Source organism: Perna viridis, chromosome 11 (assembly GCF_037379345.1).
Source record: "Perna viridis isolate PV_CMFRI_1.1 ecotype Kerala chromosome 11, ASM3737934v1, whole genome shotgun sequence".
Taxonomy (NCBI): domain Eukaryota; kingdom Metazoa; phylum Mollusca; class Bivalvia; order Mytilida; family Mytilidae; genus Perna; species Perna viridis.
This window is the reverse complement of record NC_142455.1, coordinates 30,281,863-30,309,611: the sequence shown is the minus strand read 5'-3', so window position 1 is coordinate 30,309,611 and position 27,749 is coordinate 30,281,863. Positions and strand designations below refer to the sequence as shown.

Here is a 27,749-nt window from a genome sequence, read left to right as displayed (position 1 = left end):
AATCATAAACAGTACACATTTGACCTCATGAAAAAAAATTATCAGTATAATGTGAAATTTAGGAATGACAAAAAAATAGGTGTACACGACAAGTGCAAGAACTTTATCAACATAATAAATTTACACATACAAAAAAATATTGGTAGACAATATAAAATGTGTACGCTGTAAGTCACTACGCTTTACTTGGTATGTATTTATCCTTTCTGTGATCACATAGAGCAAGTAAGGATAGATACTTCAAGAAAATACAAATTCTTTGACTTCGTCATTGATCTTCACAGCAGATTTAGGATTTATAACGTTATAATTGTCCTTTTTAGGTACACTTAGTCGGAGTAACGAGATATTTGTTAGCGATAGGTTCCTTGACTCATTGTGTCTCTCCTGTACACATGGCAACCTTAAACTGGCCGAATGGAATCTATGTTTTATTGACAAATGTATCTAAAAAAGTAAATAATATTTTTAAATGGTTAGCAGTGTAAATAATTACCATAAGGCTGATTTTGATATCTTGTAGATTAAATACGGGTTATTGAAATTAGGCGACTTAAAAATAGAAAAAAAGATAAGGTTGACAAAGTTTTTATATGTACTCAAATACTTGAAGGCTGAAGCAGTCCTAACAAATTAATTATCACTACATGATTTAACTAGTACGTCAACTTGAATATATAAATCAAACTATCATTTGTATGCATGTATTTAGCAATCTCCTGTTTCCTTATGGTGTTTTTCTGTTTCGTCTGATTTTAAAGAATGGTCGCCTCAGAAAATTTCAGATGCGCACCAAGCCTTCCTAATATAATTTGGTAAATGCAATTTTTTGGCAAATGTATGGTCAGTTGATGATATTTAACAATAACAATAGAATATATCAGTTGAATTTAACAGGTTGAAAATTAAATGTTACAAACATGGGCTCAAAAAACAACAAAAATAACACTGAAACTAATATTTGACAACACTTGATTTATAAATTTATATGTTGATTGAGGTTATCTCTCCTTGTTCAAGTCTTCATTGTGCTATTGTATTTTTTCTCTCTCTATACTTATATTCCCCATTATCAGTTGAAATCACGACTCAAAAACATTTTTCATCCTTGTTACTTCAGAAAATGTGGTACAACTTGATACAAATATGTAGTTCTTGGCAGAGATTCCTCATACTTTATACAAATCAATTCCAAATAATCTCCCAAGTATACTAAAGAAGATGTTTTCAAAATGCCCATTTTTGATCGACAACATATAAGTCCAGTTGGTGGAAGCGTTTTTCAACAAACAGTCGCCATTTCAGTGGGAAAAAAATATGCTCCTCTACATGCTAACCTATTCCTTCACACTTATGAGGCTAATAATAGCTAATAATAGCTGATCTGATCCAGAAGAAGGAACATCGTTTAGCTAGATCCTTTAATATCAAACCCAGGTTATGCTGTACAGATGACGTATTATCATTAAACAACCCTAGTTTCGGGGATTTTATACATCGCATCTACCCCAAAGAACTTGAAATAAAGGATACTCAGGCATTGTATGGAAAAGAATTGATGGTAAAGGAAACTATTCACCAAAACTATGCAACAGAAGCGATGACATTTCGTTCCGTATTGTCAACTTTCCTTTCATCTGTGGCAACAACACTTCAGCACCTGCGTATGGAGTTTTCATATCACAACTCATACGTTATGCCAGAGCTTACCGTAACTACGCAGACATTTTTGTATAGCGCTAGACTTCTTACAATTAGGCTTCTGGAATAGGATATGTTACTACAATATTGAATTCATCCCTGCAAAAGTTTAAGGTCGCTATCATGAACTCGATGATCGTTATGGTGTATCCATCTGCACCATGAAAACTGATTTGTTTAATGTGTCATTTTGTTTCTTTTCAGCATATGTTTCTGTATTTTGAATTATAAGGTATGGCAATATCATTTCCATTTTTACATGAACGAAATTTAACAGATTGTCCACCATGTCTTAGTTATCCCTTTCCGTTTAGTTTGGATTCGACATTTAATGAACGACTCGACGGATGTTTCGTAAAAAGCAGAATACGCCCACTCTAGCATTCTCCCAGTTTTTTTAGCGGAGTCCGCATTTCTTATCCTCTTTTGTATAGTTTTACGTGCTACTTTGGTAATTTCGTGTTCTTTTTTGTGTGTGTGTTATATTTTCCTAGTTCTGTTGTTATCCTCATATTATTTTGACTACCGTTCGAATCCCGGTTCCCTTGATTTCTCTTTCACACCTTGTAAGATTTGGTAAAAAAGAATATAAACGTATATCTTTAGAGCTAGGTAAGTCCAATTTTATTCTATCGATTTTCGTATGATAATGGTTTACATTTGTGTGTGTGGGAGATATTAACCTTTATTTGACATGAGATATTATGAGACCATGCGCTTCTTGAGTAGAACATTGGAAAAAAGTTTCTTTCTTTGAATTAAAAGTCTTTAAAAGTAATCAAGGGAAACAAGGTTATAGCGGTAATCAAAAGAATGTAATCCAGAGACAAAGACAAGACATGGTAAACAGATATACATAACAAAGAACATAGAGTAACTGAAATCATACATACAAAGTAACAAAAGCAAATGAGCAACTCGGACTCCACTAAAAACTGGGAGCATGGACCAGGTGCACCGGTAGGGTAAGCGTCCTCTGCTTTTCTAGAAACACCCGCCGAGTTGCTAAAAGTTGTTGCTATGATCAATGCATAGATATCTATTCAGTTTTCTATATACAAACTTTACACCCCCAAATATGTCATCTGGCTAGTGCACACAATAAGCTATAATCTTACTAGTATTTCTGTTTTATCAATTCATAATTACCTCTGCGTTCATGTAGAAAAATATCAATGACACTACTGCACCCTGCTCAAATATTAAAAAAAATCATAAATAATTGTTTTTATTTTAGTAATAATTAATTTTCGGGGTTTCGGTCTATTTTTTGTTTAGATTTCTGTTCTATACGATGTTTTCCTTCGTTTAACGAAAAGAAATTGATGTTTTTTTTATATTATAACACAATGGCAAGAAAGTCTAGACATTAAAGACCGTTACGACTGTGATGAACAATATAATTCATAGATATTCAATGGAAGATAATGTATAGAAGAATTTGTAAGCACACAGTTTATTATTATTAAAGATCATTGTGTTAAAATTGCCTTCTTATTATTGTGTTAATGGTCTGAGTTTGGTTTCATACTTCGAAAGTTTTGGTTTTGAGTACTTCTTGTATACATTTGATATTAGGATTCAGATATCCTATATATTTGATTCTATTGTTACTACTGAGAGGTTACGTCTTAACACACGTGTTATAGCATGTCGAAATTTGCAATATATATGATTGGTATTTTTGTATTTATCATGTTCCCCAAACGAAGTGAGGAACATATTGTTTTTGGTCGGTTTCTTGTTATTATATTTATTTTTCTTTGTTACCAAAGATTGTCTGCTGAACTCCTCCGAAACGAATAAATCGATTAAAACAAAATTCGGTACACAATAGGGAAAAATGTGTTGTTGTGCAACAAGATTTTGAAATTTCAAACATGGCCGCCATTTCAAAATGACCTCCGTTTAAAGACGAAATTAATAAAACAAAATATACAAACATCGTAGGAACTTGATATATAGTTTAAATAAAGGTCACTACAATGACTTACGATCGGCTCTATTGAAATTGACCGCCATTCTAAGATGGCCGTCGGTCGAATTTTGTTTTGAATGAAAAAAAAAACATGGTACCATAGATACTGATTTTGGGGACTCCTGTGTGAAAGAGAACATCTGTGTTGGTGTTTTACAGAATTTGTTCTTGTTAATCATACTTAAATGTGTTTTATGTTCAAGACTAAAAGTCCATAAATTGACATTTGTACTTTCATGTATGCATCTACGAACGTTGAAGATATAGATCCTTTTGTCTTACCAGGGGGTAGATGATGAGCATTCGTTGTATATATATATAACTCTACAAGGTAGAGCTTGGAACAGGGTAGAATAAACGACCTTCCTTTCGGACGTATATATTAAACATTGCAGTTAACTCGAAAGGGTCTACCCCATCGTGCATTTCTTTTACGATTTCGTATACGTGTTAGCCTATTACGACTAATAAGTACCTGAGAATCGATGATAAACTTAGATACAATTTCATACAAAAGTCGGTGTGAATTTTCCGCCGAAGGTCTGTAAGTTATCAAAAATAACTGTATACCAAACAAAGGAACCAGTAGAAATGTTGCCTTTAACCCACGCCTACAAAAGAAACTTGACACGTTCACCAGCTGACAATAAACATTTCAATAATAAGACCTTGTCTATATAATTACTTTTATGTAGCAGTCTAAAGACTATCAGTTCCATTTATTCATTATATCACGTAAATCCTAACCTAATTTCAAGTATATTAACAACCCACACCACTTGTTTATTCTGAAAATAAGTTGATGTAAAAACTAGTATAACTTTGTACAACAACTTGTTAAATTAATATTTGCAAATGTTTTAAGTGCTTGCAATTTACCAAATATCTGATTATGCGACGCTTAGTGATGTTCCTGTGAAGGAAAGCATTGATATTTCATTTAACATCTTGTAGATTGAGGTATTTCATGGAGATAATTTGATGTATTATTGAGTGAATTTTATGGCGAATTTGTTTGTTGTTTTAGTTCATTTTTACTTTACATTGAAGGCGCTATAAATTAGTTACGTCATTTCTAAATATGATTTTGCTGCAATACTTCATTAAGCACATAAACATTGACCTTAAAGGTTGTTGTTTTTCTTATCTTACCTCCCCTTAGATAAAACCCTGATCATCTCTTTGTCAGTTTACAACATAACCCCCTTACTAAACCCTTGTATTCCTAATGTTCTTAATTACTTTCATTTAATTTTTTTTTCGTAAAGCAAAGACTTTGTATGAGCAACTCGCCTGGTGTTTCTAGAAAAGGATAGGACGTTTATCCTACTGGTGCACAGAGTCCATGGTCCAAGTTTTTGGTGGAGTCCGGTTTGCTTATTTACTTTTGTCGTTTTATACGTATTATTTTGGTTATTTAATTTTTGTTGTTGTGCGTGTCTGTTATCCCTGTATTACATTCTTTTGATTTCCGCTGGAATCTTGTTTCCCCTGATTTCTCTATACTAAACAGATCCCAATATGTCCCACAATCAAAGTCTCTCAATTGATTTTGAGTTGAGATTCTACTTTAGTATAAACATACATATAAATCCAAATAGTCTGTAAACAAACATGTAAATACACCAAATAATATTTTTAAATAAGTAATGTTCAAACGTAGTAAATGTTTGTTTTTAATCCATAGCAATATCTAGGGGCTATTTTTTGAAATGAAATACGATAGATCATGGTTAAGAAAAAAATGCCATGGAAAGATGGCGAACTTTGTCTTTATTATAATTCGGAAGTGTTTTTCATGCGTAGCAAATTGTATCATAAAAGCGTTTCAACGCTACCTTTTCCACAAGTAAATTATTGAATAAAAACCCTGCAATTTGATGTTGATTATTTGAAGCAGATAAAGTCATCGTTGGGTAGAACAGTAATAAACACGTTGTATAAAATATAATAAAATGATAAAGAGGATTGGCGCATAAGGAAACTGTTAGTATTGACTAGAAATAAAACAGTTTAAGAGTTCAGCAGTAAAAGTAAAAACTTTTACCTCCGATTTGAAACCTAATCCGGTTATCGTTTTTAATTTAATGGGGCACCTAACATCATCTCTATTTTTTCTTTAATTTCTTAAAATTTTATTCAGTGTTTTACACTGATAAAAACAGCAAAAAATTAAATAGACAAATAGTAGCTTTATCAACAATAGTAGCTTTACTCAAGAACATGCTTTAAGTTTGATATTTGTATGCCACAACATAAAACGAATTGCTGATTTTAACAGAATTATTTCCCTGAGGTGTTGTTTACTCCCATAAATCTATACACTGTTTATTGTTTATCTATAACAATTATAAATGTAACAAACCTGTAGTTATTGGGTTCATTTGCGTGACTTTGTAGTCCAGTTAACATTATTCTTAGTATGCTGCACAAGAAGAGAAAATTTAGCTGCAATAAAAATGAAAGTGCAGTGTATGAATATGCAAAAATACCAATGATTTAAGTAGCAGTTTTTATAAAAAAGCAGACAAGAAGTGATTCATGCATGTCAAAATTTGGTTTATTTCTTGTTCAGAAACCGTTGTAAATCACATAAGCAGTCTTAGTTTTTCATATCAAATCTTTTTATACCTTTACATATCTTCCCTGTATCAATTTGATCTGATGGAGCAGTGTAGCGAATAGAATCTCACATTCTGAGATGTTTGCATAATATTGATTTGTTGTGACATACATCATTAATTTGATCCTCTATGCTACATAATAACATCTAAATGAACTGTCATGTACTACCATACATCATGTACTAAGTTACAGTCCTAGATTAATCCTACGAGGAGGAATGACCTGGCCAGTGAAAGCTATATTTTTATATAGCCTAGCTGGCGGAGTGGTCTAGGGCGCTGGACTTTGTGCAGGCTGTGTTGCCATATATGTCTAAGCAGTACGAGTTTGAGTCCCTCGGAGGGAACGACCAAAAATTTGCATCGCAAATTTGAGTTTCAACATCGTTGGGAATTTTTCAGACCTTTCCATACGTTTACATATCTTCCCTGTATTGCTTTGATCCGATGGAGCTGTGTAGCGAGTAGAGTCGTCACATTCCGAGACGTATATATATATATATATATAAGAGCGTCGTCTGATTCATGGATTTTTCTACACCACAAATCACCTTACCTTTAGCAGTGTTTGAATTTAGTATGGACTGGTACTTAAATATTGCAATTTTTGGTAAACTGTACACGTGTGACAAGGAGAAACCACTCATAAGCCGCATTAAAGCTTCAGAAGTTCAATATCAAAAATAAACTATATTTATATATAAGTACTTTTAATAAAAATATAGAAATAAGTCAAATTTAGAAGTTTAAGCTACTGATAATTTCGAGAAAAAAATATGTAATATGATTCGGCCTAAAAGACAGCACTATTATATGCAACCTAAAGCATTATTACTATAATTTACCCGATAAAATGCTAATTATCAATAATTCTGAATGACAATCCTTAAGTAATGCCACCAACACATCGTAAAAAATAGTTACTAAAGTTTACATGTTGTATGATAAAGTTTTAATAAACTTTATTCATTTGATGTAGTACTGTTCCTCTTTTAATTGAATGTTCACATACTTATTTCAAATTAATTGCAAATGAAACAAATACATATTAACTTTTACCGCTGAACACATTTTTAAGATAACAACCTTAAACGTACCAAGATACACAAAAGGTTAGGAATATAGATGATCCATTCATAAACTCCAATATTCTTGACCCAACATCTATAAAAAAAAGTTAAATATACATATCGTATAAAGTTAATTATTATCCTAAATGTGTAACAGTTGTGATTTAATGATACATAATGAAATAAGTGACGTGATTATACTTTATGACCTAGTGTGCATACACTCATTAAAATAAATTTGCAGATTTGTCAATTCTGAAAAAGTTTTACCAATAGTTTTTGTAGGTTATTTTGCAGCCGCTCTAGATGAATTGTTTTTATCTTAAACTAAAATACATGATATATTCCCATTATACGCCAGTGATTAAAAATGAACTGAGCGGTGATTATGCTCTTAGACAACTTTCCCGCCAATGTTCATTTTCAAAGTTTTCTACAAATTACAAGTTTCTCTTTCAAAACATTCTTGATTTCAGCTATTTCCCCCTACTTGAGGACGCTTACCCTACCGATGCACCTGGTCCATGCTCACAGTTTTTAGTGTAGTCCGAGTTGCTCATTTACTTTTGTTACTTTGTATGTATGATTTTAGTTACTTAATGTTCTTTGTTGTGTATGTTTTCTATGTCTAGTCTTTGTCCCTGGATTACATTCTTTTGATTACCGCTGTAACCTTGGTTCCCTTGATTAATCTTTGAATTGGAAGCATTTAGATTTTTAGCTTAAACAAGCATGTACAAATTGAAATTTAACCATCTTAGGTGAAGGAGTCTCTAAAGCTCTTTTTATTTATACTTTTGTTCAGAGATGATACCCTTTTCACAGCGAAATATGACACGTGCGATAGTCTTATGGTAATAATATAATATCGTTGATGCTTCACATATGATAGTCGAATGATTACCATGAAATTATCATATGTAATTATGGCTTAAAATTATATGATAATTACATGTGTGCGATAAATATATGATTATCATATGATAATCATGTGATAATCATATGTTAAGTATAAACATATTATCATATCATGATTCTTATGTGTGGCACATGTTTAGCCAGTTTGATAATTCAACAATAGTGTTTGAAGATGGACAACTTACTCGTAGTCTGCAAAGTGGAGTCTAACGGTAACATAAAGCAAAATAGGAAAGGTGGGTCCACCTAATGCAGAAAGAAGAAATAATTACATTAAGGTATAGACATATAATGTAAATCCTATTTTTGTTTGCATCTATTATATATGAGAGTTGTTTAGAGGCTGAAAATATGATATATGAAAATACACTTTGTTGGAATTACCGTATTAATTGTACAAGCTTAATTTAATTTGCTTTTTGTGTGTAAATCTCATTGTAACAATGCAATACATGAAGGAGCTGTACCAATTTGTTGAAGTGCAAACCACATCGAAACAAAAAGAACTATAAAGCGAAAATATTAATTGAATTGCTCAGTTTACAGCTTGAAGTAGGACCATAAAAAAATGTAACTGAACAATCATTGCACTTCCTGTTGAATTTCTTGCCTCGGGATAGACTTTATTGTTTGAATCCAACGAGTTTAATTTTGCCGGATCGGTAGAAAAATAAGACGATTTAAAAAATGTACTACTCACAAGAAGTCACGCGATTGGAAATTGTTAGTTAATAAAATATTGAATGAGTAATGGAGAAAAGTAGCAAGAGTAATCAAGGGAACCAAGAATATAGCGGTAATCAAAAGAATTTAATCCAGGGACAAAGACCAGACATGAAAAAACAGACATACACAACAAAGAACACAAATTAACCAAAATCCTACATACAAAGTAAAAAAAGCAAATGAGCAACTCGTACTCCACTAAAAACCCGGAGCATGAACCTGGTGCTACGGTAGGGTAAGCGTCCTCTGCTTTTCTAGAAACACCCGCCGAGTTGCTCATGAAAAGTTAAGTCAGGGGTACATGTAAACGAAAGAGAAAAGGAAAACTATGACACGTTGAACAAATCAGTTTTCATGGCGCAGATGGATACATCGTAACGAACCACCAGTTCATGATGACGACCATAAAACCTTTGTAGTGATGACTTCAATCTTGAAGCAACATAACCCTGCTCCAGCAAGGAAGCAATGTTGTCAGAACATTGATTCCAGAGGGTAGAATAAATCCTTTTTTTTTCTCGTGTATACTTGTCACACAAAAACGTAGAAGGTGTACCTACCCCATCCGATAACGTAGTACCAAAATAGTGTCTTTGGGACACGGAACGCCTGAATGAGGAGTCGATGTAGATAAAACCCTTCACAAAACATCCAAAAGAAATTACACGTGTGACAGTAGCGATTCAAAGCGTACAGAATACGACAAAATACCTACAATGAATTATATCACAAAATTATACCGCAAATTCTAATCGTAAAATTCTAATCATGTCACTGTGATTTGATCATATAGCAGTCTTATTTCGTTTGCATCCATGCCAAAGTGGGATTTTCGAAATAATATATACGAGTATGATTCATTAGTGTGTCATTCTGTCGACATTTCATCTTAGTGAAGTTCCTTTAATGATCTCTGAAAGTATATTCCCTACTTGCGGAGCTCGGGATGCAGCCAGATTTTATCCTGTTTTTGCAGAGTTACTTCCTGTAAGAGAAGGTATAATTTCGAAGTCTCTCTAACCGATGGTCGGATTCGGGTGCAGAAAAAAGAGGTATCTCGAATGAAAATGGAATCCCCAGCATACAAACATAACGGTATTTCTAAAATTTACAGGGTGTTTCATTTTGTTGGTAGATTACAATGGGATGATTTTCATTTGTATCCCGGGGATGGAATATTTATGGCAGGGTCAGTAGAACGAGAAATTCCCTTTTGACTTTCGAGATTTGCAAAATTATCGTCTATATCGGATGGAAAACCTTACGTGTTCCGAATAGACACCTGCTCCAAAGGGAGATAAATGTTAACAAAATGTTCGTCCGCAAGTCGGGAATACTTTTTTTAATTTAGGGGGTGCATTTGTTGCGTTTCACAATATCCGTTCTTTTTTCTACAACCAATTCTTAGTTTTCTTCATTTGGTACTGAATCAGGCTTCATATGTCGATATTTTGTGGCCCTGAGTACTTCTTGTATAAAATTTATTTTTTGATTCGCGTCGACATATGCTTTTGATTCTAATGCTGCCGATAATAGATTACTTCTTGAAAAACGTATACAGCATAACGGATTTACAATATTGATATCATTTTTATTGTATATTTTACATACGATCTGATTTTATTTTATTATGAATGTTATAAAAATTCTCTCATGGTTTTTATATAGGAAAGAAAAACAGATTCTATCATTTATATATTTTAGTATTAGATGCATTTTTTTGTAAGAATCAGGCAAAATGGGAAAATTCGAAATATGCATGTCAGAAACCCACCGATCTAACAATATGATTTAACTCAAGGATGTTTTCTCTATTTGAAAAGACCACTGTATGATCTCTGCATTATTGGATGTTTTCAGAATTTTTTTTATTAAATGTTCGAAAAAGGAGATTTTTGACAGAGTTATTTACCCTTGAAATGTTGACTTTCAGATCATTTCAATTTACCAAAATAGTATGGAGAATCTTGTCTTTTTGTTGTGGTTCTGATTGTCCAAATAGTCGAATTAAACTTTCAAAATACTGGGTTTTTCACTCTATGTTTCGGCCACTGCCTAATTCTTACAGTGACTGTACTTAACGATTTAACAAGGCACGATAATACCACAATGATAAAGCAAAGATCATATGACTGCAAAAAGAATCGACATGTTTTTATAAAGTATAGAAGATATATGTTCAAAATAAAATTCAAAATTTAATAATTATTTCTGTCATATCTTTTGTTACACTGTGTGACCTAACAAAACAAGTTTGGTTGTAAAATAAAACAAGTAATATGTTTGAAAAAAGATAGCCGACGCAGTAAAATTTGTCCTTTTTACTTATAATTTTCTACATTTCATTAAGGAAATAACACATGACACACAATTTCAATTTTCGAGCACCAGTAAGTTATCACTCTATTTGAACAATTGGGAAACAGAATTCTGATCAGGTGACTTGCGTTTCTGTGGAAGAGCGTCTTTAAGATCTAAGTATAAACAGGGAAACTATACTATCAAAATCAGAGTATGACATAAATGAACGTGGTAATTTATCTTCTTAATAATTTGTCATCAAAAACATAAGAATAAAGCGTTAATGTTCTTAATGTAGAATAGCTTTTGAAATTGAATTTGATTTTTAAAACTGGTTCACAGAATTTGATATAGAAAAGACTTTTATGTTATCATTATTGATATCGTGGAAACGACGATGACAACCAGGTTACCATTTAATTATAACTTTGTAATCTTTCCAGTAATAAGAATTAGAAATACCATGTTTTCAGTTATCATGATTACAGTGAAACCTGTTTTAACCTTAACACTAATACTAGTTTGGATTAGATAGATTAATGATCTATTTCGGTTTACACAAGTTTCACTATAATATATTGTAATTTAAAAATACCGTATTTTGATTCATTCTGCTGGTTGTTGTCGGATTGTCGAGTCGGTCGTTGTAGACGAGTAGATCCCATAATATTGTCGTTAGACATTTCAGAATAAAAGAGAAGAACAGACATATATGTAGTCGGATTCTCCTTTGAGATCGGAGCTGCCTAAAAAATGACATACATATCAAACGTAAACATTAATGTATCAACCAATTCATCTATAGCAATGCAGTGCATAATATATATAGTTGCTAATATTTCAGGGCATATATATTTTTTGCCTCTATGATACTTATTATTTTCGTGAAAGTACAACAAAGACATTATATGATCTCTGTGGTCCTCAAGCATTATTTATTTCCAAAACGTAGTAAATAAAATAAAACTTTTGAAAATTAGTATCGAAAACAAAACAACTGTTCTCCCATTAGTGATCTGTATAAAAAAATTCCTAAAACAAAGGAAAGATAATCACGGAAATCTGTACTTCATAAATTTCCATCTATAAACGCCACAACTCAAATGCTATTCCAGAGCCTGTAGAAACTATGCGGACGTTTTGTACCTTGCTTGACTCCATACAATTAGCCCCTGGAATAAGATACTTTTATTACAAGATTAAAGTCATCACAACAAAAGTTTTATGATCATCATCATAAACTCTTCATCCTTATGTTGTATTCTTATGAACCATGAGAACCAGTTTGACATAGTATTCCTTCTCTATTGCGTCTTCCCCGTCTTTGATATTTTTAAAGCAACTTGGCAGCAGGAGACGGTTACTCTACTGGTACACATTTTTAAGGGAATCTGGTGCGCTCATTTATTTTATTGTTTCTTTGTACGTAATGTTTTTGGTTATTTGATTTTCGTAGTTGTGTATCTATTCGTAGGACAAACAAGGGACAAGTATAAAGAATGTTATTTTGGAGGTAAGTCGATCGTTTATGTCGTCTGCAGAAGTTTTGAATCTCTCTCCTCTAGAAAAGCAGAGGACGCTTACCCTACCGGTGCACCTGGACCATGCTACCAGTTTTTAGTGGAGTCCGAGTTGCTCATTTGCTTTTGTTACTTGTATGATTTTAGTTACTTTATGTTCTTTGTTGTGTGTGTCTGTTTTCTATGTCTGGTCATTGTCCCTGGATTACATTCTTTTGATTACCGCAATAACCTTGGTTCCCTTGATTACGCTTAACTTGGTAAGTCCTACACACATTGTAATATTTTCTTAACCACATAAAACCAAAAGCTAGAGCTCATATATTTTCAAAGTTATCTGTATTTTCCATACATTTCAGTTTTACCTTATCGAGAGAAATACTGAGCATGCTGGAATAAGTAAAACTAAACTGATTCCCGAGGATACCAGTCCAACATACACGAGGCTTTTATAAATCTAAAAAAAATATGACAGAAACATTATGCAACAGATAAAGTCATCAATCAATGTTCGTTTTGTCGTCATTTTGACTCTTTCTGTATTCACTCATCAATCTCTTTCAATTAAAAGTCAATTCAGCAAGCAAAGATTGTTAATGCTTGATTGCTTACTAGTTAATATCCAAGGCATGTATTTTCAAGTAAGTTTTCTGTTTAATATCTGATGTAATGTATGAGCTTAAGTAGTGCAATAATTTGTAATTGTCAAGGTTTTAACAAAATGAGTTTCCTATTGAATTGCTGTTCAATGGTCTCCTAATTAGTCATAATTCCAAAATCAAAAAAAATTATCAATTATCATTGTTTGATGTTGCTTACGATTATTCAAATCATAACTTTAAAAGTTTATTTTGATAAGATGATACTTACTTTCAAATTTAGACACGGGGTATAGTCAGTCCATTCTCTTTGTGACGTTTGATCAATCCACCATGTTCCATTCTCTGTACAGCTCTTTCTTGCATATCCTATAGTAGAAATAGAATCATTTTATATGAGAAACTCTACCAGTAAAAATGGGAAATATTGAAGTGAGGTTTAATAAGTAATATATCCATTCGAATTCTGAAATACATCTATAACTATTTACAACACCATTGAAATTAACAATAGGAAATTCCTTTGTTTGTATTTTAGACTTACTTGCGTCCACGTTAAAAGTTTAAACATTCACTTCCTTATTGTGTACGTCATTTCCAAAATACGTTACTTTTGACTTTTGGTACAGTTCGTGTTTCATGGCTGAAGGCTATATAGTCTTACTACGACAGTTGTTACTCCTTTATTGGTGGTATCAACTCAATGTTGATTCCAAATTTTAAAAAAATCGAAAGATCTTGAAACCCTCAAAGCTATGCCTCACGAAAATGAAAAAGCTGAAAGAAAACGAGAAGAACTTTAGACTTCTTACTTTCTAAACACGATTATTGCACCCATGCACAGATCAGTGGACCACTTTGACATGACATGGAATTTCCATATTTGGTAATTGACGTTACTTCTGTTTTCAAGGTTTTCATTTATGAATATTAATTAGGTCGTCGTGAAAACTAAAATAAATCATTCTAACCTTATTTAACGCTAACATGGTGAGAAAACGTGTGTTACACTCGTGTCTAAACATAACATAGTTTTATAAATATAAAGGTTTATAAAATGATGTTTTCACGTCTCCTTTCTGTGTTAATCACCTGTTGTTGTCTTTGTCAAATTGTCAGTGCATCGGCATATCATGGGTACTTTCTAAATAACTTCTTTTTAAAGTATTTCAAAAGTACGTACGATTAAATGACAACCTTGATTCTTAATTACTGTTCTGCCGCTTCAGCTTCTAAATCATTTTTATTAAATTTCATGTTTTTAAATACAAATATTAATCGACAAGCATCACAAGAAATAAATTATATATCAGGTTTTAAATTTGTCTTTTTGGTTCGGAATAATTACAATATTTTTATAGTTAATTATTGAGGACTAACGTGTGCTATATTTGGTGTTTTGCTATAAATAGGTTCAATTATTCTGTCTATTCTAAATTTAAAAAAAAATCATTTAATATTTTGTTCGTAGATCGCTAATGATTGGAATATAGAAATTACACATTTTACCAAAACTGCAAATAACCATAAAAATAAATTGGTAAAAGTTTCATTTAATGCTCTCTTTGACATATGTATAAAAGTGTAGCTAGTCACGATTTTGTGTAAAAATGTTAGCATTGTGTCTGTCCATAGAGAATGCTTTACAGTCATTTATTTTTATCGCCAGTGTTTTGTAAATTATTGATGATTTTTGTTTTTTTATATTTATCAATATTTGGTATAATTTAAAAACAAAAATGGGCAGGCGAAGTAACTTATCATGTCATGTTATGTGCAGAGTAGATTCTGTATAAGTCATTATTCAAGCGAGTGATGTTTGTTTTTCAATCGAATGAAAAAGACATCGTTATTTGATTAAAAAAGCCACTGAAGTATACAGTAATAATGATAATAAAATAAACACCAAGCTACATGCACGTAAGGTTTGGTAGATATTTAAAACAAACTTTACTTTGTGAAAAAAAAGCAAATAATCATCCAAAGATGCCAAAATGCTGGGAATCGATGCATACTAGTCCAGAGGGCGTGTTTCCCACACAGACGGTCTCTACACAGCCAAAATGCTGGGAATCGATAGCATACTAGTCCAGAGTGATTGGTGTGTTTCTTAAACAGACGGTTCCTACACAGCCAAAATGCTAGGAATCGATAGCATACTAGTCCAGAGTGATTGATGTGTTTCTTAAACAGACGGTTCCTATATGGAAACAAATGGTGATCCGCTCCTACTTGACCTATTCCGTCACACCTTTTGCGTTGAATTTATAGGTGATTGTATCCAAAAAGAAGGAACATCGTGTTGCCAAACCTAGATTCAGGATTTTTTTACATCGTATTTTCCCAAAATAACTTGAGATAAAGACACCATTAAGCGATATTCTGAAAAATTTTCTTCTCATTTGTGGCAACTTCCCTTCAGCACCTGTGTATGCAGTTTTCGTAGCAAAACTCACACGAGCTTGCACGAGCTTGCCCGAACTACGCAGACTTTTTGTGCAGTGCTTGACCTCTTACAATAAGTCTTCTTGAACACGGTGTTTTTACAAGATTTATTTCATCACTACAAACAATTTGATGGTCGTCATGAATTCGTGGGGCGCTATAGTGCATCCATTTGTTCGTCACATTATGCCCTGGACGTGACTTGTCAAGTGCAACTATGTTGGTGTTTCTCGAAAAATAGAAGACAGTTACCCTACAGGCGCTTCTGGTCCATGCTTCCAGTTTTAGCGTAGTCTGGGTTGTTCATTTTAGTCTGTTTCTTTGGGCGTGCTTTTTTCGTTATGTGATGCGTTTTATTTCTTTTTTTCTGTTGAACCCTGATTCACATGATTCCGTCTTAGAACATCTACATATAAAACGTAGCAAAAAGAACAAAAAAAAAGATTACGCTTAAAAACTGAAGAAGACAAGACGACACATAAAAAAGCTAAAGCTCCATCAACATGAACTGCCGCTAAAAACCGGGAGTGGCATCAGGTGCTCTACAAGGGTAAGTATGTCTTGCTCCTACTTCAACAAAACGAATAATATTTTTTTGTTGTAAGTCAGTGCAACTATGTTGGTGTTTCTCGAAAGATAGAAGACAGTTACCCTACAGGCGCTTCTGGTCCATGCTTCCAGTTTTAGCGTAGTCTGGGTTGTTCATTTTAGTCTGTTTCTTTGGCGTGCTTTTTTCGTTATGTGATGCGTTTTATTTCTTTTTTTCTGTTGAACCCTGATTCACATAATTCCGTCTTAGAACATCAACATATAAAACGTAGCAAAAAGAACAAAAAAAAAAGATTACGCTTAAAAACTGAAGAAGACAAGACGACATATAAAAAGCTAAAGCTTCATCAACATGACCTCCCGCTAAAAAAAACCGGGAGTGGCATCAGGTGCTCTACAAGGGTAAGTATGTCTTGCTCCTACTTCAACAAAACGAATATTTTTTTGTTGTAAGTCAGTACGGTAAATTATATGTGTTATATGTGTTACACGAAATGACTACCATTTTGACTGCTGTGACGTCGGTAAAAATGGGTCGAACTTATCTATGGCGTCGGAAATGAGACTGACTCTATGACGTTCGTTATGTGTTTATCAGTATTTACCACAGCTGTGGGCTAAAGAACTACTTTAAAGCACTTCGTATTAGTGTTAATCAATTCTCAATTTTCTGAAAGCAACGAAACATGATACCACCATAGACATAGAAAACTTCCAGAACAAACCGACAAACCAACACAGAATCAATAGAGAACTAAAAAGAGGAAATTAATTCTGAAAAGCACCAAAGTTTTCAAAGTAAAAATCATGAACCAGCTGGATTTACTTGACAGAGTAATCAAGGGAACGACGGTTATAGCGGTAATCAAAAGAATGTAATCCAGAGACAAAGACCAGACATGTAAAAAAACACAGAAAATAACCAGAATAATACATACAAAATAGGAAAAGTAAATGTACAATTTGGACTAAAAACTGGGAGTATGGACCAGATGCACCGGTATGGTACACGTCCTCTGCTTTTCTAGAAATATCCCCCAAGTTGCTCATAAAAAGTCAAATACGGGGTAGACGAAACCGAAAAGGAAAACTATGATACGTTGAACAAATCAGTTTTCATGGTACATATGGATACACTGTAATGATCCACGAGTTCATGATGATGAGTATCAACCATCTGTAGGGATGACTTCAATCTTGTAGCAAGATAATCCTGTTTCAAAAGCCTAATTGTAAGAGGTCGTCTAGCGCGATGGAAAAAAAATCTGCATAGTTACGGCAAACTCTTGGAAAACGTATGAATTTTGACATGAAAACTCCATGCGCAGGTGCTGAAGGGATGTTGCCACAGATGAAAGGAAAGTTGACAATACTGAATGAAAAGTAATCGCGTTTGTGGTAAAGTTTGTTCAATATATTTCCTTTACCATCGATCTCTAAGTGTAGGTCAATATTTATGAAGCTGACTTTACGGTGTCTGTAGTATCTTTTTGTCTCAAGTTCTTTGGGGGTAGATACGATGTATAAAATTCCCGAAATTAGGATTGAATAACGATAATACGTCATCTATTTAGCGTAAACTGGGCATGAGATTGAAGGATCTAGCTAAACAATGTTCTTTTTTTTTTTTTAGATCAGATCAGTTATAAAGCCAACTTCATAAGAGTGAAGGAATAGGTCAGCAAGTAGAGGATCACAATCTGTTCCCATTGGAATGCCGACCATTTGTTGAAATACGCGTCCATCACACTGGACAAATATGTTGACAATCAAATATTCCAGCATTTTGAAATCATCCTCTTCTCTTCGGTACATTTGGAGGATGATTGGGATTTTTTTTACAAAGTATTCGGAATCCCTACCAATAACTACATATTTGCATCTAGGTGTATAGAATAGAAGAATAAAGAAATGAAAAACAAAAAAACAAAAAAAAAAAAAAAAACATACGTTCTGATTCTATTGTGTTCTATAATGATATTTAATCGAGGGTTTCAAAAAGATCAGCCGAATATTTCAGGATTCACAATGAATTAATGTTACGGGAGTAACAAGTGTCGTGGTAGGACTGGAGACTTTCTTTAGCAGTTGTGTTTATAGAAGTTATAAAATTTGAAAGACGTTTGTTGGTACCATTTTGTAGATCAAGCAATGTACCGTTGTTTGTATGGATTCTTGTGGAGTTTAGGTCTTATTACTGCTTTTATTTTCTACTCCTACCTCTGATAACAAACATTGGATGTAATACGTTTTGCAGACAAAAACAATGTTGTTTCGAGCTTTGTATTCATTATTGTTGTAAAAGTCCATGTGCCACATACATAACCAATGTACCCTTACATAATTGAAGGACTATGATTTTAAGCTAATGAAATATGTCAAACTTAGTACTTTGGGTGCTTGCCGTTTTGCAACTACTGCTAAGTATAAAAAAAATAAAAAAAAGGTCAAGCACTTTAATTTAATTATTTTAGCTTTGAGAGGTGCTTAACTTTCAATCGGTCATTAACACGGCAAAACGAATATGTTTCATTTCGGCATGGGACAAATTTATTGCTTACATCCAACGTTTTTTTTAATGATTTTAATGTACATCTGTTTCTCTCTTTGACCTAAGTCGGCACCATAGTTGCTAAATGACAATTGAATTTTAGTCATTTCCTAACTGTATCTAGTGAAAGTTTTCAAAGGTAATGCATTTATATATACAAAGAGTAATTAAGAAAACCAAGATTCTAGCGGAAATCAAAAGAATTTCGCTTCTGCGCTTGTGTCTGGAGTTTCCGTAGCACAACTTATACGTTATGCTAGAGCTTGTCCAAACTACACAGAATTTTTCTCGACTTCTTATAATTTGTCTTCTGGAACATTGGTATGTTGCTACAATATTCAATTATATATTGCTATAATCTTTATCCTTGTTATGTTCTGATCAAAGTCCGAACCTGATTCTCTTGATTCCGTTTTCAGAGCATTTACACATTTAATTGGAAAAATATAAAGTTCATAAAATCTTAAATTTTGATCCTTTTCGATCTCAATATGTTTTACTATGACATACAAAAATCTGAACTAAGTTAACATGTCACGGATTGCCACTGTGGTCATGTCCGTTTTATACATGAAAACTATCATTTTGGCACATCTGTTCTGTTAAAATTTTGTTTTGTGACATGTATGCCATCAATGGATTAATGATAAAGGTCCAACAAAGAGAACAATAAAAATGAATTGATTAAAGATAAAATATCAAATAATGCAATTCCAGCGAAGACTTTTCAATAAAATGATATAATCCTTCAAACGGTTGCCTTAATCTCTGTTGCATTTTACGATACAGCAAAATATATACAATAAAAATAACAAGAAAAGAATAGTAAACACGAAAGTAGTGCTCATTCATTTATTTCGATTCCTCAATAAAAAAAAGTAATAAAACATCCACGCTCGTTTTAGTTTTCAATCAATAAACCATTGTATACTTATTATAGTGTCTCTGTAATATATGTATCATTTTAAAGGAATATTGTTACTACAAAATATTCTTGCAATATCTAGTACACGTATGGATAGTGAATAGTTAACAGCTCAGTTATATTTATAGATATAGACTTGTAGCAAATCTGTAAACCATTGCAGTATATATGTCTGTGGAACACAAACAAACATGAACTTGTAGAGTTGTTTTGTTTATCATGTATGTTGAAAGATTTTGTCACTATTGCAATCAATACAATTATTTTTATCGCAATTAAAACGCTTGTAATGATAAAATGTACATGGAATATCGAAAAAAAAATGATGATTACTTTATGATTACTTTCTTTTAAACGAATTCAAATCCACAGCTCTAATGTTTGTTTACATGGATGCCAAATACTATAAAAGTAAAATGTAAAAAAAACATTCCCCAACTGATACAATATTCAACAACTCATTTAAAATTTCAACTCAAAAGCAAGCATTATATATCGTTATTACTACAAAAAGATGGTACTCCTAGACTGGATACAAATTTGTAGTTCTTTGTTGAGATTCCTCATAGTTTGTAAAAAAATAATTCCAAATCATCTTCAAAATATACCGAAAAATATGTTTTTTAAAATGCTGGAAATCTTTGTCCAGTGTGGTTGACATGTTTTTCAACAAACGTCGGTATTTCAGTGGGAACAAATTGTGCTCCTTTACTTGCTTACCTATTCCGTTACTATTATGAGGCTAAATACCTAGCTGTTCTGATCTGAAATGAAGAACATCGTTTAAATAGATCCTTTAATTTCAGTTCCGACTATATAGATGACGTATTATCATTAACAATCCTAGTTTCGAGGATTTTAAAAACCGCATCTTCCCCTGAAGAACGTGAGATAAAGGATAATACATACACTGTGAAGTCAGCCTCATATTTTGACCTACACTTAGGGATCGATGGTAAAGAAACAAATATTGACCAAATTATACGAAAACCATGATGACTTTTCATTCCGTATTGTCAACTTTCTTTTCATCTTTCCACCCTTGTCCCTTCAGCACCTACCTCGTATCCATTTTTCATATCCCAATTCATACGTTGCGCCATAGGTTGCCATTTTCATTCCGTATTGTCAACTCTCCTTTCTGTAGCAAAATCTTATCAGCATCACCTGTGGAGTTTTTATATCACAGCTGCTCATACCTTTCACCCGAACTTGCCGTAACTACTACGCAGACTTTTAGTGCCGCGCTGAGCTTCTTACAATTAGGCTTCTAGAACAGGTTTATGTTGCTACAGGATTGAAGTCATTACTACAAAAGTTTTATGGCCGTCATCATGAACTCGTGGATCGTTACGGTGTATCCATCTGACCATGAAAACCGATTTGTTCAACGCGTCAAAATTTTCCTTTTCTCTTTCCATTACCCTGGACTCGACTTTTTGTGAGAAATTTGAGGGGTGTTTCTAGAAAAGCAGAGTAGCCTTACCCTACCGTTGCACCTGGTCCATGTTCCCCGTTTTTAGTGAAGTCTGAGTTGCTCATTTACTTTTGTTACTTTGTATGTATTTTTCAGTTATTTTATGTTCTGTGTTGTGGTTGTCTGTTTTCCATGTCGGTTCTATGTTCCTGGATTACATTCTTTTGATTACAGCTGGTATCTTGATTCCATGGAATACTCTGATAAACACATACAGGACTGCAGGAGTTTCGATAATTTTTAAGTCGTGGTTTCTCTCCAATTCATTTCCCATTTGATCCATTTGATGATAAAAATCGTCTAAGACAACAGAAATATTTTAACTATTGTACTTTTATTAGTTCATTCGAGATGATATTAGCCACGAAAATGGAGTGTCGTCATAATGAAATGCTAATATAATTAATTTGATATTTTAATGCTGGTACACTGCATACTATTGGATTGAGATAATTCAAGATCAAATGATGAATACGCTGTTAACTTTAAAATCTTGGATGCATTTTTAAATGCACTAAATATTAACTATAAATATTATATTCATACAAGAATTAAACAAAATGATTTTGACGACCCAGATTTAGAAGGATGTAATCTAGAAAGGATCTTCCTCATACTGCCAATCAAATCAAAATAGCTTTTAAAAAAAGTCTTGAATAGTCGTTTGGGTAAAAAATCTTTGATGATTTGAAGGAGAATTATTGCCGAATTGTAGGCTAAAAATTAATTCTGGTGAACATTTGCATCACATGAACGAAGTAATCAAACCATTGCCAGGTTATTGCAATCAGATTGAAACTGTTTTCAGTTATATATTTCTTAAGTGTTTCGTCTTTGTTCAATATCCCGGCACATCGTGTTTGTCCCGAACAGCGTGTATTTGGTAAGCTCAGACCGATGACCACTGTTTTCCATTGATTGTTTAAGGAAAATTTGACACCAATCTTCGACTTAAATTACAAATTCGAAACTAATTACACTAATTTCGAAATGTGTAAATTGTAGTTCTTAGCCCTTCAAGAGCATGTTTAACTATTTTCTGTTTAAAACTGTGTTTGACAGATTTTTATTTTTTTATAATATTTGGCAAATTTTATATTAATTTTAAGCATAAAAAGATAAATATAGACTGAATTAACCCAACTACAAATGTTGACAGCTTGTGTAATCAGGTAATAAAAGTTAATTTTTTCTGAGAATGATTGCAGTTACGAGTTGTTTTACCAGCAGTCATATATTTAATACGACCATTTCAAACTCAAGTTCAAAGGGTTTGGTTGTCTTTAGACTAATAAGTATATTTCAATGAAATTATGTCTTCCTTTGTATAAAGGTAACTGAGAACGTTTCTTCCGATCCTCGTATTTCACTCTCAGGTGATCCCATTGTAATGTCAATTTACAGAATACATGAACTCTTTTTCGTAATTCAAAACATCTTTTCTGTCTCATTTCATCGGTAATTAGAGTGTCTGATTATCTGAGAAAAACATCTATGAACACCGAAAACATCACATGAAATTAACAACAAAACTTGCTTACTGTCTCCTCAGGTGAACGTATTTGTGAGAATCAAGTTAAATGTGAAAATCAGAAAGATGAATGTCAAAACCCCGCCGATCTGACAATATAAATTCATTCAAGGATGCTTCCACTATTCAAAAAGACCATCATTCGATTCCTGCATCATCTACCGGATTTGTTTAGAAAAAGAAACTGCTACAGAAAATCTTGTCCTTTTTCCTGATTCGGAAGTTGCAAATCTCAAAATAATGGGTTTTGTATACCATATTTCACTCTCTGCTCGATTATTACCGAGACTGCCACTTAACCTATACTAAGAATTAACTCTCTTTGTTCCTTGTTGATAATTTATCAAGTAGTCTACGAATTGATTTAATGAAATTCATTTTACTTTACTTTACAAAACCAACACATTACATATCAGTAAAATTTATTTGTTACCTGTTTGTTTTTGCGTTTTGGTTTGTGAAACATTTTTATATTACAATGATGTATGATTCTTTTTCGTTAATGGTTTTCTTAATACGAAGCTTATTCGTTTCAACAAGATGTGTTTTTTGGGCGTTACGATGTGAAGCCATGAAAAATGGAATTTTGACTTACTATCTGCCGGAAACACAATGTTTTTAATGAGTTGAACATTTTATTAGAAATAAGATTAATAGAACTCAATAGACCGGTGCACCTGGTCCATGCTCCCAGTTTTTAGTGGAGTCCGAGTTGCTCATTTACTTTTGTTACTTTGTATGTATGATTTTAGTTACTTTATGTTCTTTGTTGTGTATGTCTGTTTTCCATGTCTGGTCTTTGTCCCTGGATTACATTTTTTTTATTACCGCTATAACCTTGGTTCCCTTGATTACTCTTAGTAAATACTTTATACGAAATTACATGTACATACATCATCTGTGTATAAATTGTAATCATTGATGATAATATTGATGAGAAGTGAATGTGAAATTTATGAAATCATTTTTCGTGGTTATAATTAATTCTTCAATACATAAAAAAATAACAGATATGGTGAAACGCAACAAATGCATCATCGTATAACCTTTATGAAAATAATAAATACGAATAAACATTACCCAAAAGTATTCAGAAAGTGTAAACACACCTTCATGAAAGCTCAAAAATGGAAGCTTAAAATCATTTAGACACTTAAAAATTCCATAAACTAGCTCAATTTCAAGAAATACTATACTTGAATAGACATTACTCTAAAATATCACCTTATCTAAACTCATTTTATGTCTATTTCTCCTATTCGAAAATAGCTGTCACAGATGATTGAAATTGACGACAAATTAAGGTAATTAAATTTGCCTATGTTCCGGTTGTTGGTAGACAGATCCATTTTACAGTTACCAGGACGAATAATTACGTATGATTATTTGACTGGAATGCTCTGCTTTCGGCTTTAATGGAAGGGTATTCTTAAAACATTTAACGTGTTTAAAATTGGGCGATATTTGTTATTAATTTTAAATTCTGAAATTGGGAATTAGAAAACATTGATTAAACCTTAATGAAAAAAACTCATGATGCAATTATTTAACACTTTCAACTTATCTAAAGGTTTTTACTGAAAGCATAGTGTATACCTCGGTGCCATTCATAGTTTTACATCAAGATTAACATAGTAACTATGTAGTTGAGGTATTCTATATATTTACATGTTACTTAGATGATATACCATATCATTGAACCTAATAGATACGTGATATGTTTTGTAGTGTGTAAAAAGAAAGAAACGTGGTATTCATGTAGATAAGTAATTATAACCGAACTAACTATTGTAAACGTCACTCTCTGCCTCGTAGAAATAACATTTCATGATATAAAAGGCTCACGACAAATTGCTCAACTATCATCAGTGTCATGCAATGAGTGTCTCAGTGAAATCCAAAGGCTATTTTTTATTGTCTATAACATTACTGGGTTGATATACAGAAGTAATATGTTTTGTGTCTAGTGAGGGCTTTATTACGGAGTTCGAAGGTTTTATTGCCTGATTACATCAACTTTATAAATAACCTAAATTAATTCTAATATCGCAAAAGGAAGACTAACATAATAATTTTCAATATTTCTTTTATTACCAATCCGGGATAATTTCAGATGATTTAAATAAAATGATGTTACACCACCTTAAAGTAGTTTCAAACAGCATTGGACCAATATGTTTCAATTAGATTGAAAATTATACGTCTGCATGAAGATACAACATCGTAAATGAAAGTAATGAATTGAAGTAAAAAAGAGGCTTTTAGCTATCTTCGTAGAACAATGTATGGTTATATATATTTAGCTTATGTATACCATTATCATGCGTTTTAATCCTTTTACAAAAAGACAAATCTTTATCGGTTGTCACAAATGATTCTTGTTTGTAAAATATAATTTGTTTTCAGCATTTCACATGGGTTCATCTACCCTCTGACTATCATGATTTGTTTTTGTTCCACGCATATTGACATTGAAACATTGTTTTCTTTTTTTCATTGATGAATTAAGCGTACACTAAATGTATTTTCTGGGTTTACATAGCGTCGCTATGGACCATTATAGGAATTAATGATGAGTTATGAAATAATGAACATGTTAACTCTCATTGATTTCCAAAAGATACATGCTAGATTCGAATGCGAACGTAGAATCTGCAATGATGAATATAATTCTAGCTAAGTTTGGCTAATGATATATTCTACTTATATCGTAACAGGTTGTGTGATTTGAATAACCTGTACATCGACTGTCCACAAGAAGTCTCCTGTTTGATCACCAGGGGCACAAGCAAAAGGTTTGTGCAGAGAAAAATATTCTTTGGTAAGAGTTATCAAGAGATTCAAGATTCCAGCGGAAATAAAAAGACTGTAATCCAGAGACAAAGACCAGATACGAAAAACAAACACACACATTCCTTAGAACATAAAATAAACAAAAACAGTACGTACAAAGAAACATAAGTAAATGAGCAACTCGGACTCAACTAAAACCTGGGAGCATAAATCAGGTACACCGGTATGATAAGTCTCATCTGCTTGTTTAGAAACACCTGCAACACATATACAAAAGTTTTGGTGATTTCATCACGTGTTTGACGCACAAATACTAGTTGTAACATTTGCACAAAAAGTATAAAAAAATGGTTCAAACATTGAAACAAATTATGTTCGGTACTTTTAAGTATTCAAATAAAGTCTGATCTATTTATAATGTAAACAAATATTAGCTGATTCTCCATCTATCTGCTATTTCACTGGAGTTGCAAAAAAACAAGCCTAATGTAGGTATATCATTTTCATGTAGAAAAATATTTCGTTTGGAAGACTGTGTGATCTTAAGCTACAGAAGATGTTCGGATATCATTTCGATGCCTTTTACTGCATTGAAGGTGCATTATGAATTTCGCTGAATAAATATAGTGAGAAAAAATATTTAGGTAATTTGTTTTTTTTTATTATGTATTTTCTGAATAAAATTAAAATGAAATGAATATCTGATGAACCAATATGGTAAATATTGTACTATATAAATAAAAAAACATTTTCATCTTTTTTGTGAAAGTTAAAATGTGTACAGTGTTAAGTATTTGAAATTGGTTTGGTTTAGACAGCTGTTCGCTTTACTAACGTGTAAAGTCCTATTAAATTGGGAAAAAAAGGATTTTAAGCATTTATGGTTCAGATTGGTTTTAGGAATAATTATAATAATTAGTCTTTGGTTTATACACGTGTATAACGGAAGGATGTGTTATTTAAATAACACATCTAACCTCTGACTTTGAGAACAAATATCGGTTTCATATAGTTCCACAACCCTATTTCTCCTATGGCCATTTACATCAATTTGGTGTCTTCAATAGTTTTACAGATGGCCAAATGCACCAGTCAGAACACATATCTTTAAAATAATTGTGTCGAAATCTGTTCAGTTTTCTCACAGGAGCGTGATATAGTTTGTGACATGAATGAGTAAGATATTATATCTCCCACTTTCTACGGAAGGAGGTGAAATTCAAATACGTCATGCTAATTACAAAATGGTCAAATTGTAATTAAAGCCTGAACAAACAAAATACATTCTACCCTTGAAATAATAAAAAAAGGAAAATACTACAAAATATGATAAGATGACTTACCCGACGAGAAGCCAAATTGGATAAATTCCGGGCAATTGATTGTAGATAAGGTTCCAGGTTTTGCTTGATCGACGCAACTGAAGCCGTCCCATGTCAATGGACAGTATTTACCAGAACTGGAACGGTAACTTGACTGTTTGTTACAACAACTTATAGCAGATTTACAACAACTTTGCCATCGTTCGCAATCAGGTTCGCTTAAATGTGAACAGATTTTTGTTTTATCTTCCGAACTACGAATATTGGTTTGAAAATATTCAACAGCATCAGACTTGTTTGAAAAAAGTCTTGGTTGGTCCTGTTCCCAATTAAATCTTAAATATTTTGATTTTGGAAAAAGATAAGTAAAACACAATGAACAAGTCCACAAGCTAAATGCACTTGAATTGAAGTAACCAAACGTATCTCGACATAGTCCCGATGTAGACATGACAAATATCATCCTTAAGTGTAAGAAGGTAATGTAGAGAGAATCTGTATCAATCAATTATATAGTTATATATATAAATATATTGGTTGTCCATTTGTATCAGTTTTGTTTCTATTGATCAATCCGTCACCGGCTTTTACTGTTGTTCGTGACTAAAAAAAAGAACAATTGAACTTCATATTTCAAATACATACACTCATACGTAAGTTTGTACATCTATATTTTCAATATTTCCAAAATAACTAGTCAATTAGATTTCCTTGAAGTC

The 27,749-nt window shown here is 32.6% G+C and overlaps 1 protein-coding gene across 1 annotated transcript; it reads right to left on the bottom strand.

The window, feature by feature from the left end:
• LOC148603683 (calcitonin gene-related peptide type 1 receptor-like) lies at nt 1-27,738 on the bottom strand. The gene is made up of 11 exons (XM_088553519.1): nt 27,052-27,738; nt 13,709-13,806; nt 13,204-13,295; nt 11,914-12,064; nt 9,578-9,728; nt 8,477-8,537; nt 7,401-7,467; nt 6,045-6,127; nt 4,155-4,290; nt 2,851-2,892; nt 1-447 (listed from the first exon to the last, which is right to left on the bottom strand). The coding sequence occupies exons 1-11, from the start codon at nt 27,491-27,493 to the stop codon at nt 241-243; spliced, it is 1,530 nt and encodes a 509-aa protein (XP_088409645.1). The 5' UTR covers nt 27,494-27,738; the 3' UTR covers nt 1-240.
• Between the last annotated feature and the right edge of the window lie 11 nt (nt 27,739-27,749).